Consider the following 20,294-nt stretch of genomic DNA (forward strand, 5'->3'; position numbering starts at 1 on the left):
TCCATTAACGCATTCTAGTTGTTGGACTTGGTGCGGTCAATACTGTGTAACACAGTTCAAATCGCATATGTGAATGTACTATTAGGATATTACATATAGAGTTTATAATAAGAAATCTAAAGGGTTATAAAAGTCGATGGAACTATTATTAATATACTAATATAATCTTAATTGCATTATTTTTAAATGAATTAGTTTTGTTATTAAAAAATGATTAGTAGAGCAACTTACTTTTCGTTTGTCTTATATTTTGATGTAAATACTACGCGTTATATAATTTTTTAAGAATAATATAAAAAATCATAATATTGAGATTTTGTAACTTGCCCATTTTACCTTTAGTCTTTATAATAATATTTAAACTCTATTATTGATCTATAAAGTTTTTAAAATACTTTTTTAAAATACTTTTAAGATGACAAGAGTAGTTAGGGAGAAAGGTGGGGTTTGTTTTGTCTTGATATAAAAAAGGCATCCTGCTTTCAAACAAACCATAGGGGACATTTCTTTCCAATCAGAATACCTTTTCCCATTTCTAATCATTAATACTATTTTAATAAACACTTAAATATTAATTAATTAACTTTTTAAACGGCTTGGAAGTTTTCTTCAACAAAGTTTTGACTTCACGGTAAATCATTAGGCTTATCAATTATTATTATCTGAGTTCGAGTTTGATATAGAATTTCAACCATTCATTATCAGGTTAGACATTTTATTATTAACATAAGTACTTAGCCAGGGGTTAGATACACATATAAGTGTCAATTAATTGTAATTGATATATAAGGATTGTTATTTGTTTGGTCACATAAAAGGTGAACTTTACATGATGGTTAGGATTAGTTTATTACTTTATAAACATTTTCTTTTGGACAAAGGCACCCTCCATGTCCATATATCATCAATAAAAGTATTATGCCTAGTTGGTTTTCGTATTAATTATTTTATTGTATTTAGAAGAAACAAGATCAAATACATTTTATTCTTAACATGAAAACGGTGAGAACCAATTTGTTGTTATGATTAGGTTTATTTTTATAGGTGTTTGCTGCTATTTTTTGTTCGTATTTGCTAATTTTCGATTATGAGACGTAAATCTGTAATAAGTATTTGCTTATTTATATTTTGTTATTATTAGATGTTTTCTTTTGTTGTTATAAGCATTTGTTAATATATGTTGTATTATTTTGTTCTTAATTTTGATTATTTTGTTGTAGTTTTTCGGTTATTTTCTTTGTTATTATAAGTCATTGTTTATGTAGATTGATATTGTAGTTGGTATTGTTTCTTATGTTCGCATTTTTAAATAAATTGACATTATTTCCTACGTACTCATGTTAAAATCAAAATGTATATGAACCTTCCCCGTATTTAGAATATTGCAAATAAATGTTTAGCTAGTTTTAAAACTATTAAGTATAGGCTAAGTTTTCAAGTAAATCATGATACGATCATGCATAGAGAGAAGTTTAAAGATGACACTCATGATGTGTGTGTATGCATTAATCTTAATGGCTTCACACCCGACTTTACTACAATAAATATATTGTGTTAATGAGAATGATCCAGATTCCAGAATTATAGAACCTTCACCAGTTTAACAACTAGATTTTTGTTAATGAATAGCACAAAAGAGGATAGACAACCAATCACACAAGTTCTTAACAAATTAACGTTAATATAGGTATATTAAAATACCTCTTCAATTTACAATGATAAGAGACAAAACAATTGTTTGAAGCGTAGTATATGCATGGTTGCAGAAGTTAGTCGACTGGTGAGTTGTAAGTACTCGGCCTACAGGGGCGGATCTACAGTGATATCGGGTGGTTCCGAGGTCGCCGATAAATTAGAAAGGAACCACCATATAACAATTTGAAGTGTTTGTCTGTCTGGTAACACGCCGGTTTTGTAACCCGGAGGTCGCGGGATCGAATCTCGGTTTTTAAATTTTTTTTCTTTTTTTTACTAACTTACACACAGCGCCTCTCCACCCCTTACCTGATTTCTGTTAGGTTTCTATGGATATTTTAAATTTAGTTAACCATTTAACTAGTCACAATTAAGGCGGAAGCGTGATATAAACAAACTAAACATATGTATCCATGTGTATATATATGTATATATATTACAAGTTTATAGGAAATGTGTACATGAATAACCTAATTTATTCATGTTATAAGATTACCAATAATCTATATATTAGAAACCCGAAGCAAGGATCAAATGATACGGGAAAAACTAAACTATCAAAGCTTGTAAAACTTACATTCTTAAACCTTTAAGAGATGTAGTTGATGGTTGAAGAAGATGATGATGTTGATGCTAGACTTTCAAAGGGAAGATCCTCAAACGGAAGATACCCCGAGCCTCCAACACACACCGAGCTATGTTAGGGAGCTTGAACACGAGAAAAACGAGACCCGAACCTCTTCTTTTCTTGTCTTCGGCCGAACCAAAAAGCAAGAGAGAAAAGGTGTTGTATATTTCTACTTACTTGAAAGTATGTTGATGCTATTTAAAAATGAGATCATATCTCAATCAAATCCTTGGTTAGGTCTTGGTCAAGTAAGTCTTACTCAACCTACATCAACTCTTTACCAACTTTGACCAAGTGTATGGAGTGTATGTGACTCATGTTTTAAATGATATATATATTTTATACCTTATAAAATATATAAACACCCCTTCTTTTATAAACCATTTTATAAAAGAACACATGTTTAAATAATCATTCCAATAATAATTATTTGAATAAATAAATTAACCAATTAATTTATTTAACACTTTCAAGTAATTATTCAGAAACCCGATTTCTGAATGTGTCGTGTTCTGTATTTGTTTTATAGATCATATCTCAACAAATACATAATTGGTGTGTGTCTAACTCGTTATTGGGTATGACCCGACTTGGATCAAACACAACTAGCCACATTAACCTAATTATGTGTCTCGGGCATACGGTATTCCAACAATCTCCCACTTGCACGTGACTCATAAGAAGTTAATGCTAATGGTGAATACCGCCTAACAACAGGTCACCACCCCTAGTGTGTTTGACTAAGTGCCATTCAATAACATCATCCCCTTCAAGTCCATACTTGATATGATATAGGTAAGTCTTATCACTACATCCCTTTGTTACTAGATGTCCTGTCAAATCGAAGAGACACAGAGTGATCATTCTCTCAATGATTTAACTTAACAGGCCTTAGACATCTAAACTCTCAACACATAAGAGGAACAAATCCCATCTTGACTGCATACACCCTTGTTGACATCTCGTATGATATCTGAGCTCTTTCTTACACGTTATCGTGTTACCGAAATAACAAAGAAGAGAGTCAAGTTATCAGACTTGATGAAAAACCAGATCCAATATGCATCTCAGGTCAAAGGACACAATGATACTCGCCTTTACTCAAGGATTACTTATGATCAGTTACACTAACTCCATGCAGTGATTCTTGAGAGCGGGTCAGTCCAATATTTGTATCCCACAAATATCTATAAACTTTGGTGGCAAACCTATGCCCTATATTCATCATATGAATATCAACCAATCCGGGTTCATAATAGTCTTACCTTCATACTTGTTCCCACAAGTATGATCGACTACGGACGTTTAGAACAACATAAGTCATTCATGGATTAAACATGCAAATATAGAACATAACTCATTGAATAATTAAAACATAATTAATTTTCATGAGATACCCATTACATTCGTTCTTATACAAACACTAAACACAGATTAAATCCACTCACTAGAATACCGAAGTCCTAATGCACAAACATGACCTTCATGCTTTGGCCTATCGAGGAGCTTCGTGAGTGGGTCCGCAATATTTTGATCGGTATGAACTTCATGAATACATATCTTTCTCTTTTCAACTTCATCCCTTATGTAGTTGAATCTGCGCTCAATGTGCCTCGTTTTCTGATGAGCACGAGGCTCCTTGATCTGTGCAATATCACCCTCATTGTCACAGAATATCTCTAGGGGCTCCTGAATGGTAGAGATAATCCCTAGATCCATGATGAACTTTTTCATCCATGCAGCTTCTTGGGCTGCCATTGAAGCGGCGATGTACTCAGATTCTGTAGTGGATAACGCGACAACATCCTGCTTCGAACTCTTCCAAGAGACAGCGCCTCCATTCAAAATGAAGACATATCCCGACTGTGACCGAGAATCATCTCGGTCAGTTTGGAAACTCGCATCCATGTAACCCTTTACGACGAGTTCCTCCTCACCAGACCCATATATTAAAAACATATCCTTAGTCCTTCTAAGGTATTTTAATATATTCTTGACAGCCATCCAATGACTGTCACCTGGGTTGTGCTGGTATCTACTCGTTATGCTTAAAGCATACGAGACGTCCGGTCTAGTGCACATCATTGCATACATAATAGATCCTATTGCCGAAGCATAAGGAACATGCTTCATCCTATCCTGCTCTTCCTTAGAGCTAGGACTTTGGGATGAGCTTAACACGGTTCATCTAAGAATAGGTACCAAACCTTTCTTAGAGTTTTTCATCCTGAACCTTTTCAGGATTTTATCAATGTATGCACTTTGATTGAGTCCGATCAATTTCCTTTGTCTATCCCTATAGACCTTTATTCCCAAGATATATGTCGCTTCTCCAATATCCTTAATTGAGAAACGACTACTTAACCACGCTTTAACGTTTTCCATACTTGGTATATCATTTCCAAATAAAAGTATATCATCGACATACAAAATAAGGAACATGATTATACTCCCACTAGCCCATTTATATACACACGCCTCATCACCGTTTTGGACGAAACCAAACGCTTTGATTTCTTCATTAAAACGATGATTCACATCCGTGATGCTTGTTTCAACCCGTAGATTGATTTCCTTAACTTACATACTTTATCAGGATTAGATGGATCGACAAAACCTTCAGGCTGAACCATATGGACATCTTCCTCAAGATATCCATTAAGAAAAGCGGTCTTGACATCCATTTGCCATATCTCATAATCAAAATGAGCTGCAATGGCAAATAATATCCTGATCGACTTAAGCATCGTGACCGGCGAGAAGGTTTCATCATAATCAATCCCTTGAGTTTGTGTGAAACCTTTTGCTACAAGTCGTGCTTTGTAAGTATCTAAATTTCCATGCATATCGGTCTTCTTCTTGAAGACCCACTTACATCCAACCATTTTGGAGTTAAGTGGACGATTAACCAATTCCCAAACTTGGTTATCGTGCATGGATTGCATCTCGGCGCTCATGGCTTCAAGCCACTTGTCACAATCAGGTTGTGACATAGCATCTTTGTAGGAGATCGGTTCATCCGAATCGACCAAGTAGCAATCATCCACGAGAAATCCATATTTCTTGGGAGGTCGACTAATCCTACTAGATCTGCGAGCAACATGTGTATGATCAACCATTTGATCACCTTCAACATCCTCGTGTTGAAAACTAGTATCGACCAACTGTGTATCATCCAGTGATTCTTGAACCTCTTCAAGTTCCACTCTCTTTTCACTAGGTCCTTCCATAAGGAACCTAGTTTCTAAGAAGTATCCTTTGCGTGAAATAAACCCTTTTTGTTCACTAGGATCATAGAATATATATCCTATATTATCCTTTGGGTATCCTATGAAGATACACCTGATGGATCGAGCCTCAAGCTTATTTGGGGTGTCACGTTTAACATAAACTATGCATCCCCATACCCTTAAATATGAAAAGGATGGAACCTTTCCATGCCACACTTCATAGGGTATTCGATCCACCTTTTTGGTCGGGGCCATATTCAAAATACGAGCCGCTGTAAGTAGCGCATATCCCCAAAATGATGGCGGTAGTGAGCTTCGTGCCATCATTGATCGAACCATGTCCAACAGTGTTCTATTCCTCCTCTCGGATACTCCGTTATGTTGAGGAGTTCCAGGAGGAGTGAACTGTGAAATAATTCCACAATCTCTAAGATGACATTGAAAAGCATCACTTAGGTATTCTCCTCCTCTATCGGAGCGGAGTACCTTGATTGTTCGGTCGAGCTGATTTTGTACTTCATTTTGAAATTCCTTGAACATTTCAAAGGCTTCATATTTGTGTTTTATTAGATACACATACCCATATCGACTAAAATCGTCGGTAAAGGTAATGAAGTACCTTTCACTATTCCTACTAGTGGGCTTGAGAGGTCCACATACATCTGTATGTATGATACCTAACAAGTCCTTAGCCCTCTCATTTGTACCTTTAAAAGGTTCTTTGGTCATCTTGCCTTGAATACAAGATTCACACTCATCAAACGAACCTAACTCATTTGTTTTCAAAAGACCATTCTTTTGGAGAGTATTTACACGATTCTTGTTTATGTGTCCAAGACGACAATGCCAAATGTAGGAATCACTCAAATCCTTTTTGAGTCTTTTAGTGGAAGTTTGATATAATGAGCTATTTGAGGTATTGTCATGAACCAATTCATAAATACCGTTGTTTGGTACAGCTTTAAAATAAAAGATACCATTAGATGATACATGCATTTCTGATTTTACAAATTTAAAGTCAAAGTTACATTGTCTAAGAAGGTGCACGGAAATAATGTTCCTAGTCAAACTAGGAGCATACAAAACATTTCTCAAAACAACTTCCAAACCACTTGGAAGCGATAAAGTGAAGTCTCCTCTAGCGACCACGTGCACCCTTGCACCGTTGCCCATGAAAAGACTCACTTCGCCCTTCTTTAAGTCTTCATTCCTTTTGAACCCCTGCAACCAATTGCAAATATGAGTTCCACATCCGGTATCCAATACCCATGTGTTAGAAGAAATAAGATTTAGCTCAATATTAATCATAAAGACATTACCCGAGGCATGCCCCGCATTCCTCTTGTCTCTTAGCTCCTTTAGGTAGACCGGGCAGTTGCGTTTCCAATGTCCGGTGTCCCCACAACCAAAACAAGGATCATCCTTATGACCCCTCGGTTCCACAACCTTTTGTTTCTTTGCCACAACCGGTGCCTTGCCCTTACCCTTAAGATGCACATGAGGACCCTTTCTTTTTGCTACCTTAGCCTTAGGATTGGGCTGAGATCGATTCTTGGATCCACCTACATTGATCGCAAACACGGGTAAAACCCTTTTACCCATACTCGCCTCGGCTGTTTTAAGCATCGAGTGAAGTTCTCCAATGTTTTTGTCCCACCCGTTCATGTTATAATTTAACACGAAAGTGTCGAACCTTTTCGACAAAGAGTTAAGGATCAAATCCGTTGCTAACTCTTTTGAGATGGGACAATTGAGCTTGGCGAGGCGATCAATGTAACTTTTCATCTTAAGTACATAAGTTGAAACTGGTTGATTATCATCCATTCTACATGCATGCAAGGCTCGAACCGTTTCGAACCTTTCAACTCTTGATTGCTTAAGGAACATTTCCTTAAGTTGAGTAATCATGTCGTACGCATTATGGTTTTCGAAATCCTTTTGGATTTCGGGAACCATAGTCGCCAACATGAGGCATGACACTTGAATGGAATCTTCCGTGTGTTTGACCCAATTCATGTATTCGACCTCACTTCCCTCTTCCGGTTCGTTGGGGATAGGTGTTTCCAAAACATGATATAATTTTTCTTGTTTTAGAACAATCCTTAAATTTCGGAACCAATCCGAAAAGTTATTGTGGTTAAGACGGTCTTTAGCGAGAATAGATCGGAGAGATACATTTTGGACGTTAGGGATTATGTTGTCGTCGACGTGTGCGGCCATCTGCAGAATTTTAATTAAGTTCATTTTAGTGTTTTACCTTTTTAATAATTAATACCCTTTTATATATACCAAATATAATTAATAATTAAAATCTAGAATCCAACGATAAACCCGACTCCGGTTAGGTGACCTTTTTCCCATTGTCGGTTTATCAAGGTAGTTATTCATAACAATTGCAAACCCTTTTGCAACTTCTAGAGTTTATGGGACCGGTTCGAAATCATATTTCGTGTCGGCATGTTTATCCCATCAACACCTATTAGACCCTATGCTTGGGTGACCCTCTTCACATGGTTCTAATTTAAGTCGTCCTACTTGTATCAACTTGTAATATCAACATACAAACGGTTAGGTGACCTTTTTCCCATTTATATGCCAATATTACCTCAACATATTAATTTACTCTACGTGGTTAGGTGACCTTTTTCCCACTAAGAGCTTACTAATATGTTAAGCGTTATACAAAAGGATGGTGTTTAACTTGTTATCCTTAATTTTAAAAGGGATTTTTAGTTTTAATAATTCTAGTTGTAAAACTTTAAATCATGTTCTAACATGCATTTAGTAACATGATTATTTTGAAACCATTTTCAAAATTCTAATTTATAATAAAACCATTTTATTATGGGCGTGAGACGGCTAGTTAATAAATCCATTTTATTAAACTACGTGTCACGTGATTACCGATAATTGTTAGAACCCGTTTTATGCTTTGTTAATTAATTCTATGTGACGAAGTTGATATCCTAATATCTAACAACCACACAATCAAACAATCAATTAACAAGCATACACAATTATACTAGACACGAGCCACTAAGTTAGACCACACTTGTTAGCCGAAACAAGTGTGTGTCTTAGGTCCGATCCTAAAGGACACACGACACATGGATGTTGTAGCTCCCACTTGATCCCTCATCCAAATGCGTCAAGCATCTTCTTCAACCCCGTTGTAATCCATTGGGCTTGAACTTGGGCCTTAGCTTCCATAAGCTTCCATTTGGGCTCAATGGGTGGGCTTAGGTCCTTTTGGGCTTGAATCCCCTTAATGGGCTTGTGAGACCCATTATCACCATACCCGGCCCAATAAGGCCCAAACTTCCAATTTTGCAATCTTCTTTAAATTTACAAAACAAATGTCCTAATACATTTTTTCTATAAAATAAAGATATTACAAATAAACTATTTATTACATACCCATATGAATAAATAATTACAAAACTGCCCCTAATTAATTATTACAAACCGAAACTTTGAATAATTAATAACAATCACAACAAACATCCATTTGGTCTACGGCTCGGTCTAGTTTTAACAAACATAACCCGTTATGTCTTAGGAACCCGTTCCAAAACCCCTTGACCTTATCGGGCCTAGACAAACCCAATAATTTGATTATGGGCTTCGGCCCACATGTGCAAAACACATGGGCTTCGGCCCATTTAACCAAAAATGGGCTTCGGCCCATTTCACTTTCTCCCCCTTTTTTTTTCGGTTAGCCCATTAACCAAAACAAGTGGGCTTCGGCCCAATTTCACCCGAATTGGGCTTCGGCCCATTTACTCGGTTTTATATATATTTTTTTTTTTGAACAAAGCCAAAAATTATAACAAGATTAAATACAAAAAATCATGCATGTTAATTTTTGTATAAAATCTTTCAAGGGGAAAAATATAAAACCGAAAACCCGAAGCTTAGTTTCCCGTATCCCGGCTCTTGATGCCATTTGTTGGGTTTCTATGGATATTTTAAATTTAGTTAACCATTTAACTAGTCACAATTAAGGCGGAAGCGTGATATAAACAAACTAAACATATGTATCCATGTGTATATATATGTATATATATTACAAGTTTATAGGAAATGTGTACATGAATAACCTAATTTATTCATGTTATAAGATTACCAATAATCTATATATTAGAAACCCGAAGCAAGGATCAAATGATACGGGAAAAACTAAACTATCAAAGCTTGTAAAACTTACATTCTTAAACCTTTAAGAGATGTAGTTGATGGTTGAAGAAGATGATGATGTTGATGCTAGACTTTCAAAGGGAAGATCCTCAAACGGAAGATACCCCGAGCCTCCAACACACACCGAGCTATGTTAGGGAGCTTGAACACGAGAAAAACGAGACCCGAACCTCTTCTTTTCTTGTCTTCGGCCGAACCAAAAAGCAAGAGAGAAAAGGTGTTGTATATTTCTACTTACTTGAAAGTATGTTGATGCTATTTAAAAATGAGATCATATCTCAATCAAATCCTTGGTTAGGTCTTGGTCAAGTAAGTCTTACTCAACCTACATCAACTCTTTACCAACTTTGACCAAGTGTATGGAGTGTATGTGACTCATGTTTTAAATGATATATATATTTTATACCTTATAAAATATATAAACTCCCCTTCTTTTATAAACCATTTTATAAAAGAACACATGTTTAAATAATCATTCCAATAATAATTATTTGAATAAATAAATTAACCAATTAATTTATTTAACACTTTCAAGTAATTATTCAGAAACCCGATTTCTGAATGTGTCGTGTTCTGTATTTGTTTTATAGATCATATCTCAACAAATACATAATTGGTGTGTGTCTAACTCGTTATTGGGTATGACCCGACTTGGATCAAACACAACTAGCCACATTAACCTAATTATGTGTCTCGAGCATACGGTATTCCAACAATTTCAGCCCCTGACTCGGTCACTCCCGCACTCCGGCAGCCTCACTCAGTCACTCCCGCACTCCGGCACCGTCACTCCGACCACCGCCGTCGGCCATCCCCGTCCTCTGTCAGCCGTCTCCTTACAGTCCTTACTCGAATCCTCTTAATCTCCCACTTTGAAGGTAATTTTACATTTATAATTCATTGTTAAATGTTAATTGTTCTTGACTTCTTGTTAAATGTTAATTGTTCTTAATTGTTAAGTGTTAACTACTTAATTGTTTAAGTTATTTGTTAAATTTAGTTTTAGTTTGTTAGATTATTGGTTTTAATTTTTTACTTTCTTAGTTTTAAATTTGTTAGTTTGTAATTGTTGATTTGTAGGTATGTTGAATGTGAAGATATATTATCAAAGTGAACCATAGAACCTTGGATCATAAGTATTTTATTTTTAATTCGTAAAGACTACTGTATAGATATTATGTGTTTTTTAATTTCTAATGACGGTGTCTCTTTTATTAATTTATCGTATATTTATTATGTAATGAACTTTTCCCGAACCATCTAACCGACCGGAACCTCAAACTGACCCGGAATTTTTTATACCCGACACGGTGAAATTGAAACATCTAAAAGTAGTGCACCACCCGAAAAAAATTTCTGAATCCGCCACTGTCGGCCTAGTCAATGAGTACACGGGATTTATCGCCTAGTACTTGGCCTAGGCGGGGATAACTTAAGGATTACTCGTCGAGTACTCAGTGTCTGAGCGTGATTTCTTCCTACCATGAGTACATGTCATGGCCTACTCGCACCTATTCAAATATTAGTAGCATCACTCATGTACTTTGAATAGGGAGAGAATATTGATGATTCACCTTTTTATGAATATCAAAAAGTTGGGTGTACTTTAATATTCATTTTTGATGTTACAACAGACATAAGGAATATTATTGGATGATCAAAAAGTTATGGGTAGATACCATTGTCTGCTCTCAACTGCAACTTTTCCCATGGAATAGAGATGCTGATGTTTTTTTTTGTGGGGGCTTAATAATACTTCCTCATGCATCTCAATTATCATTTGTTTTCTTTTGAACTGCAAATCTGTCATACTTTTACTCATACATTACTCCAAACTTATATGCTCATAGCCGGAATTGAACCTGAGAACTCCTGTCTAAGAAGCAAGAGCCTTTATCAAGTGAGCTACTCCTACATTGGCTCTCATTTATCATTTATTTTTCAAGGTTTATAATCTTGTTTTTCATATCTAAGATATAAATTAGACGTGATACATATATAGTTTAATGGATGTAGACTTTTTTCGTATTTAAGAGGGTTTATTTTAAATTAAGCATCTTTTTTGGGCATGACCAAGTGGTCTAGCGGTATGTGTTTAGCTCCCATTGTTATATATGATCGTGGTCAACTGTAGTCAATGGCTGAGCAACAACGATTTAATAATAGTCAAAGAAAGTCAAAGGTTCTTAAGGCTCGTTAGTGACAGTTAAATGGTGAGTTAAACTTCAGAGATTAATTTGACAATTATCTAATAGTTGGTTTGTGAGGAGATATTAAGTTGTTTTCTTACATCTTACATAGTTGAGGGGTGTAATGTGTCAAATACACAAGTTAGTTTGTTATTAAGTTTAGATGGCGGTTATAAGCTCTCGCGCTCAACACAACGCTATGATCAATCTCTCTTGTTTCGTTTGGATTTTTGCAATTCTTTTTGTTTTCTTTTCTTGGTTCTTTGGAGATTATAAACCGTAAATCAAGTGTATGTTTTGTGTTTGGTTTAATAAAGATCACTATCTAGGGTTTCGTTTGTTCTTCTTGTGTGTACTCAAATGATAGTGAGTTTAAATCCAGGGGCTGCTCGGGCACAGGGCGATGTGGGCGACCGGCCGGGGCACTTAATTTTCGGGGGCCCAAATTTTTTTAATGAAAAAGAAATATGTATATTTAATGTTATTCTCCAACAATACAATAATTATGTTGGTCTAGTGGTAAAGGGGTATGACTTCCAATCCAAATGTTGCAAGTTCTAGTCTCACTTGAGGCATTTTTAAGTTTACTTTTATACCCAAAGTTTTTTATACAACCTAAAATCATAACCAAGTAAGCTTATTTAAAAATTTAATTGTTTAAACCAAACAATAACCTATTTACTTAAGGCCTAAATTTTGTTTTTGCTTATAATATTTCGTTACTCGTTAGAGTCTACGAGCCTTTTTATTTCGACTCGACCAAGGCATATAAATTCTCGGAGACGGCCCTGTTTAAATCCGTAAAAACGCTTAGATACCTTTAGGTGTAAAATAATTGATGTTCAAAGAAAGTTAAATTATTTTAATCTGTAATTTGTGTTCTCTTAGCAATTAGCAATATTGTATAATTCAATAAATATATAAACATTATGCACCGGCCCTTTTGGGACTTGACAGGGACCAAATTGATTGACCCGTTAGTTTTATATATTTTTGGATTTTTCTTATTAATTTTGTAACAACTATTTCCCAGTTCAAACTTAAAACGCGTTTTCATAAATGACAATTTTGTTGAATCATATAGGCATTAAGTTGTGATTGAAAATTCTTTAAAAATCAATGTGTCAGTTGTGTTAAAAATAAAAAATTCTAAAAGTTAACTAAGGTGATATGTAAGTAGGCACTATATAGACATTATAAGAGTGGATAAAGCCCCTACACCACCACTGTGGTATTATTGCCTATAGGGGCCTTAAGGGGCATGGGCAATTATACAATAATGCCAATATATGTGTTGAAGTAGTTATGATTGAATGGACATTATCCATCACATACGTTTTTTACTAAATAAAGAATGAAGTGGATGGAAAATTTTAAGATAGTCTACTAGTTAGGGGAGATGGTTAAGGCTTTGGATATTTGAAGTCTTAAGTTTGAAACTTGATTTAATGGGGTATTTTCACAATGGTGTGTTTTCTTATTGATGGTGTTTCTGGTTGAGTCTGGACTTGAGCGTCAAAATCATTATAGACGGTTGATATCTCGTTTCAAAAAAACACAGTCAAGTATTAGAGAGAGTTTTCATACTCATACGCTGTTAAAAAAATTACTAGTTAAGGAGAAAGGAGGTGTTTGTTTTGTCTCCATATAAAAAAGGCATCCTGCTTTCAAACAAACCAAAGTGAACCTTTCCTTCTAAGGGCGGACGGGGCGGTGCTTGGTGGCCTCCCCGTCACGCGTGATGAACCATCCCACACCGCCGCCGCTCCCCTGGTCACGCGCAAATTGGTATTTTGCGTGATGGCCATCACGCTTGGTGGGGGTGATTTCCAAGAAGAAATGTAGCCGTTGGTGGGGATGTAGCCGTTGGAGTGGGGGTTTAAATAAAAAAAAACCAATATAAAACCAAAACAAAACCACAAACCAAATCCAAATCAAAACCAAATCCAACTCAAAATCACTCTCAAACTTCCCCTTCATTCACAACAAAAAATATGGAATTTCCTAAACACTCGATGCCCTTAGACACCGATAGCTCTTCGTCTTCGGACGATGACATTCTCGAATGGTTCCCGTTGCTATACAAAGAACTTGAAGGCCCGGGCCGTCCAAAGAAAAAGGTGGTGGAGCGTGATCGTATACATGCCCATGACGTGCTAATGAACAACTATTTTGTGGAGGAGCCGAAGTACAACGACGAGACGTTTAGGGAACGCTTTCGTTTGCCGAAATCTTTATTCTTAAAGATTGTAGCCGACGTCGAAGCAAACGAAGATTGGTTTCAAGAATCTTACGACGCGAGAGGCAAACGAAGTTTTACGCCGCTTCAAAAATGCACATCCGCTATTCGTCAACTAGCGACAGGTAACCCACCCGGCCAATTCGTTGAATACTTACAAATGTCTGAGAGAACTTCACGTGAATGTTTACAATTCTTTTGTAACGCGATTATAAAATTGTATGCCAAAGAGTTTCTACGAAAACCAACAAGACACGACATTACACGTCTTTACGCCGCACACGAGGCTAGATGGCATTTTCCAGGGATGCTCGGTAGCATCGATTGTACACATATCGAATGGAGGAATTGTCCACGGGAGTTGCGAGTGGCGTATGTTAGGGGTGATATCAAACGACCGACCATCTCACTAGAAGCGGTTGCGTCAAATGATTTATGGATTTGGCATTCTTATTTTGGTGTTCCCGGCTCAAACAACGACATCACTGTTCTGTACACATCACCGTTGTTTCAGAGCGTAACAAATGGCACCGCACCTTTCTGTCCGTACTTTGTCAACGAGAGATGTTACAGACATGGCTACTATCTTGTCGACGGTATCTACCCGCAATGGTCTGTTTTTGTGAAAGCCTTTTCGTTTCCTGTTGAGACCAATGAAAAGGCGTTCAAGAAATTTCAAGAATCGGCAAGAAAAGATGTCGAGAGAGCTTTCGGTGTTTTAAAGGGTAGATGGTGCATACTCAGTCGACCGGTTCGTGTAATGAAAAAACCCACGATCTCTAGCTACGTGTATGCATGCATCATATTACACAATATGTTAATAAAAGAATATGGAAATGCAATTTCTCCAGATTGGGTACCGGATCCTCCGACTTATGTTCCCGTTCCCGATGATGTCCAATTAGACTTGCGGGATGAAGATATTCATCATCGGTTGAGATGGGATCTTGTTGCGCATATAGGTTCTTTAGGTTTGGAATTTTCGGATTCAGACGAGGAGTAGACGTTCGTTGTAACTTTTATTTTTTATTTCTAAATTTTAAGTTGAATTATATTCTATTAAACTATTGTTTTTATTTTTAAGTTCTATTAAATATTGTTTTAATTTTTAAAGTTACAAAAAAAATAAAAAATAAAAAATTCCATCACACACCATCACACCACACCACCCCCCTAGTAAAAAACCATCACATGTGATGAAATTTAGGTTGGTGATGTGGCACAATATAATTAGGTGGGGTGTGTGATGAGTGATCACACCACATCCGCTCCCCTACACCCCTAATCAAACAACTTTTTTCCACAACTAATCATTAATATTATTTTAATCTATGATTAAAGGCTAGTTAATTGTAATTGTAATTTCTTTATTGGACACGAGCTAGGGCCTAGGGGTTGTTGGTCACATAAAAGGTGAAATTTGCATGGTGGTTAGGATTAGGTTATTACTTTATAAACATTCTCTTTTAGACAATGATACTCTCCATATATCATAAATAAAAATATATATTATGCCTATTTATTTTCATATTACTTATTTTATTGTTATCTAGAACGCAAATAATTTCGTTGTTTTTTAATATAGACAAATGGTTTGAAATTTATGATTTGGGTGTATTTGTTTACACATGTGGCTTTTCATATTTATATGGTATTTCCTTAAAACACTTGCAGTTTAGAGTTTACAATATAGTGTATATAGTATGTTATACATAAAAAAAAGATAATATATCAAAACTATTTAGACAAATTGAAAATAAATAATCTTACCTTTTGTATATTAGTTGATAACAATCTCGATCATCTTTATAAATCACTACTAAAGGTCCAACTATTATTGTATCAATGGACCTTCGTTAAAAAACACTAAACGTCGTTAGGTTTTTTTCCGAGTTTCAAACCGATGTTTTAGGGCTTTTGATCAGAAGAACGATATGAGTCGACTAATATAAAACTTATCTCGGAACGGTGATCAGAAGTAGTACGTATATACACCACAGTGTTCGATCAACACACGAAGTTATAGTTTGAGCTATATATATTTCACCATACCAAAAGAGGTGGAACACTTCAACGTCGCTCGGACACATCACTTACCCCTTGTATATATCATAAATTTCTGAAATGGACTAGAGTTTGTGACTTTAAAATACACGTCTCTAAGAAAGATTTGATCGAAATGATTATTTTTGTCACTTGGTGGATTATTTGGAGATTCAGAAATGACTTGATATTTGAGAAGACTCGGCATAACAAAGAAACGCTATTTGATGAAATTTTACATTTCTCATTCTTGTGGTATAGTAGCAAAAATCGTAAATGTAATATTTCTATGATCGAGTGGCTTAAGAACCTTCAATTATATTTGTAATGTTCTATGTTTTTTTTGTTCTAGCTTTATGCTATGACTGTTTTCTTTATTTATATAAAATACCGACTTTCCAAAAAAAAAATTAAAAGTCTCTAATTCGTATATAATCTGGATAACTATTAGGCTCGATAGTCATGAGCTGTAAGAGGAAAGCATATACGTCATGATAAATGAAACACATGGTTCGGATGGGCAAGGACCTAAGTTTAGAAAGTCTGCCACATGACAGCATGCATGCATCAAGTCGTCAACCATGACAACTCATAAAGCCAATCTTTTTCTAATCGGATGGACAAGGAATCAAGCGTTTTATTGGTTCACTGATCAGATCGATTTAAGAAATGAGTGACATTATTAATAACACAAGTGGTTAAAGATGTATACACAAAATACAACAAAAGAAATATTGTAAAATACTTGTTTAACTCCAAACAAAAACTTTAAAATCTTCAATAAAACACTAATTATACCAGCCAGTTCAATCAAAAAAGACACAAATATCATGATAGAATTAGGACCTCTTGATGGTACAGTTCTCCCACCAGTGCAACTGCTGGTCCAATCCGATTCGGTCACGAAAACATTGTTCAAGACAAAAGCAATATTGTTGTTGTCTATATATAAAAATGCTAAACTGGTCGACTTTTCTTATCTGCAAACATGTTGCTCCAAAATATAACATTTTTGTATATATAAGATCAGAAGTACGAGTAGGTTTAATATCATCATGGTATGCTTTAATTAAAAACGTTAATATAAAAAGTTGTATTAGATTTATAACTAAACAATTGTCCTTGAGAATCATAATCTTGTATAGTAGCTAGACAAGCCTATTATGTTGATAGGTGTAACTTCTTAAGGGTTAACATAAAGTTTTCTTAGTTTTCCTTTTAGTCGACAATAGTTATAGAATTAAACTTCTGTTTTTAATGGACAGAAACTCTTGTGAAGAAAACTCTGATTAATTTCAATGGTTCTAGTCAACAAACTATGATGTTGTTTTAAGGAGTATAAGGACGTGTGTTGTGGTTTAGCTAGCAAAGGCTATTTAAAGAGCCACATCAATGTCATCTCACTGTCAGGCAGACCGTGTGCTTCACCATTTAACAAGCGTGTTATGTATTAACTAGGTTTAAATAGTTAAAAAACGAAGAAGTGATGTGTTGCCCCTTTTGAGCCCTTTGGGGCGCCTTAGGACAACGGGAAGAGGGCCATGACGTGGTCTAACAAGTCGATGATGTGATGAGTGACCATGGTGTCGACCATGACATTTCCCACGACACATAGTCAAAGAACTTTTTATGTTATTTATAGAGTTCACATGATCCCATATTGATTTTTCAAAATATCTCATGTCATGCCCACATGTGTGTGAGAATATAACACCGAAAAATGCATTCCCCAATTTATGTTATTCCCTCGTTTTCATACTCTCGATTACAGACCTTTCGATACATACAACTATGTGTGACTCTGATTGAACACACATAATATACATCAAAAGGGAGTCTTTGTCTAAATTTATAAAAAGATCATGAACAAATAATGTTAAGATTTTAACATATAATTTCTTAAAATTTGTAAATGGTGCTCTACGTTGATGCTGGAATTTCTCGTTAGGTTTTACTCATAGCGCATCGGAAACTGAAATATCAAAAAAAAAACAAAAAAAAAATGTTCCAATGATCTAATTGCAAAACTAAAAGAAACCTAATCGATTTCACAACCATATGGTGTACAAAATATATTGTCTTGATTGGTTTGCGAGGATAACTACCGAATCAGAGATCTTGTTGCCTATATTACTTGGTTGCGATCGGCGCCCACCATGAGCTGAAAAGCCGATCAAACTTCTCTTGGTCTTCCACGGTGGCACAAAAAAGACAATTGTTAAGTGTGCTGTTAGTGACAGAATTCCACCTTTAAACTTTTATTTATAATCCTTGGCTAATCTATTTTGAGTGTTGAGAACTATCATATTATATGTATTTATAACACTCCTCCTAGATTATTAATTAATTCCATACATTTGAAGATGTTGTCTCATTAAAAACTTCATGAATAAAAATGTTCCGCATATTGTCTACCCATCATTCATATTGTCTCCCCGTCATCTTCTTTAGGATCAATTATGTTGTTTCATTAAAAAATTTATCAAAAAAATCTAATGAGAGAAAAATTAATTAAAGAAAAATAGTGCAACTTACAACGTCTATAACACTCCCCCATTGTTTATACATCATTTTAGTGGTGAATTTCAATACTATGTGAAGAATGCTCAAAAGTTTATGTAGTCACCTATTCGCCACTTGATGTTTAAGTCTATTAAAAAAATTATTTTTGCATTTTATTTATAACTTAGTTTTTAAAAGAATTTTTTTTGAAAAATGAGGATGTAGTTGAAGTTGTTGAGTATAGACCAAGGCAAATACGTGTGATTATCTAGACTTTTATTTATTATGTCCACGTTATTTTGTTGTATTTATCGTTTATTTTAATAAAACCAAAAAGTGCTTTTTTGACCACTTAAAATTCATCAATATCATTACCATGTGTGTTTCACAAAAATTTGTGGTCGCCTCCTTATTGTTATCCTATTTGCCACTTAAAACCCTAAAGGATAACTCTTCACCACAATAGCCCCTTTGATTTTTGGTAGATATCATTGTTGGAATAAAATATTGGATGGTGTTAACTGTTAAGGTGCATATATTATGTCACTAAACTGAAATAACGAAACCTAACCACATTGTAATTAGAAATCATCCATATAAATATTTACAACATTTAGGTTTTTTTTCATAATGATTAAACTCTAACAATTTTAAACAAATGGTAAACTTTTACGTATATTTATTTATACCAGAGGTTGTATTAGTTAATCTTTGTTGTTTAGGGTCATATAAGAAGTAACCATAAACCATTTACGAATAGTGGTAGCTGGTCTATACTTGTTTTTCTTTATTATGTTGATCAGTTTCTATAATCGATGATATAATGGAAACACGGAAATATGTAATACCTGATAATCCAGTGATGTTTGAGATTGACATCTTCTTAATCTAATCGAGTTCCCCTTTAGGGTGTATGGTTAGGATGGAGATTAGGTGTTCTTGATGAACACGATTTGAGAGAGAGAGGTAGGGGATGATTCTTATGGTGTTATTATTCATCATTAGTTATTAACCTCTCTAATAAGCTCTCTATATATACACCCAAGGGGAAACCCTATTAATGTTAGTAAGGGTAATTCCGTCCATCAAGGATTTACCAGTTATAAACATAAGGTTATTTAGGTCAATGATCAATAATAAGATAAATAATTATAAGGGCCATATATAAATATATATAAAATATATTTATTCTAACATTCTCTCACTTGGCCTAGTAATTATTTATTATGAGCATTAGATTAGTCTGATCAGAGGTTAATACTCATTTTAGTTCTAAACCCAAATTGCAGCAGAGAAATACAGTCGTTGAATCAATATTCGACTCAGGACCCCCATTAATCATACTACAACTCAAATTTAAAACCTAACTTTAGGATCAAATTGACAAATAAGCCCTTACCGTTGATTTGTATAATTAGTGTCTATACGTCTTTAGGCATGCATGAACGTATTTAGAGACAAAACAAATTTTCAACGTATGAGGAAAAATTAATAATTAATCATTCATAGTACGATACGCAGTTGCGCTTGGTCATTGGTAAAACCCGTCTCTATTATTGGCCATTTAGGAG

The 20,294-nt window shown here is 35.0% G+C and overlaps 1 protein-coding gene across 1 annotated transcript; it reads left to right on the forward strand.

The window, feature by feature from the left end:
• Positions 1 to 13,880: 13,880 nt before the first annotated feature.
• On the forward strand, positions 13,881 to 15,287 carry LOC143550769 (uncharacterized). Its single transcript, XM_077041362.1, has one exon. The coding sequence runs from the start codon at positions 13,934 to 13,936 to the stop codon at positions 15,179 to 15,181; it is 1,248 nt and encodes a 415-aa protein (XP_076897477.1). The 5' UTR covers positions 13,881 to 13,933; the 3' UTR covers positions 15,182 to 15,287.
• Positions 15,288 to 20,294: the final 5,007 nt, after the last annotated feature.

This window comes from Bidens hawaiensis, unplaced genomic scaffold (assembly GCF_021521415.1).
Source record: "Bidens hawaiensis isolate Kalapana, Puna unplaced genomic scaffold, B.hawaiensis_p1.1 tig00016188_1, whole genome shotgun sequence".
Taxonomy (NCBI): Eukaryota; Viridiplantae; Streptophyta; class Magnoliopsida; order Asterales; family Asteraceae; genus Bidens; species Bidens hawaiensis.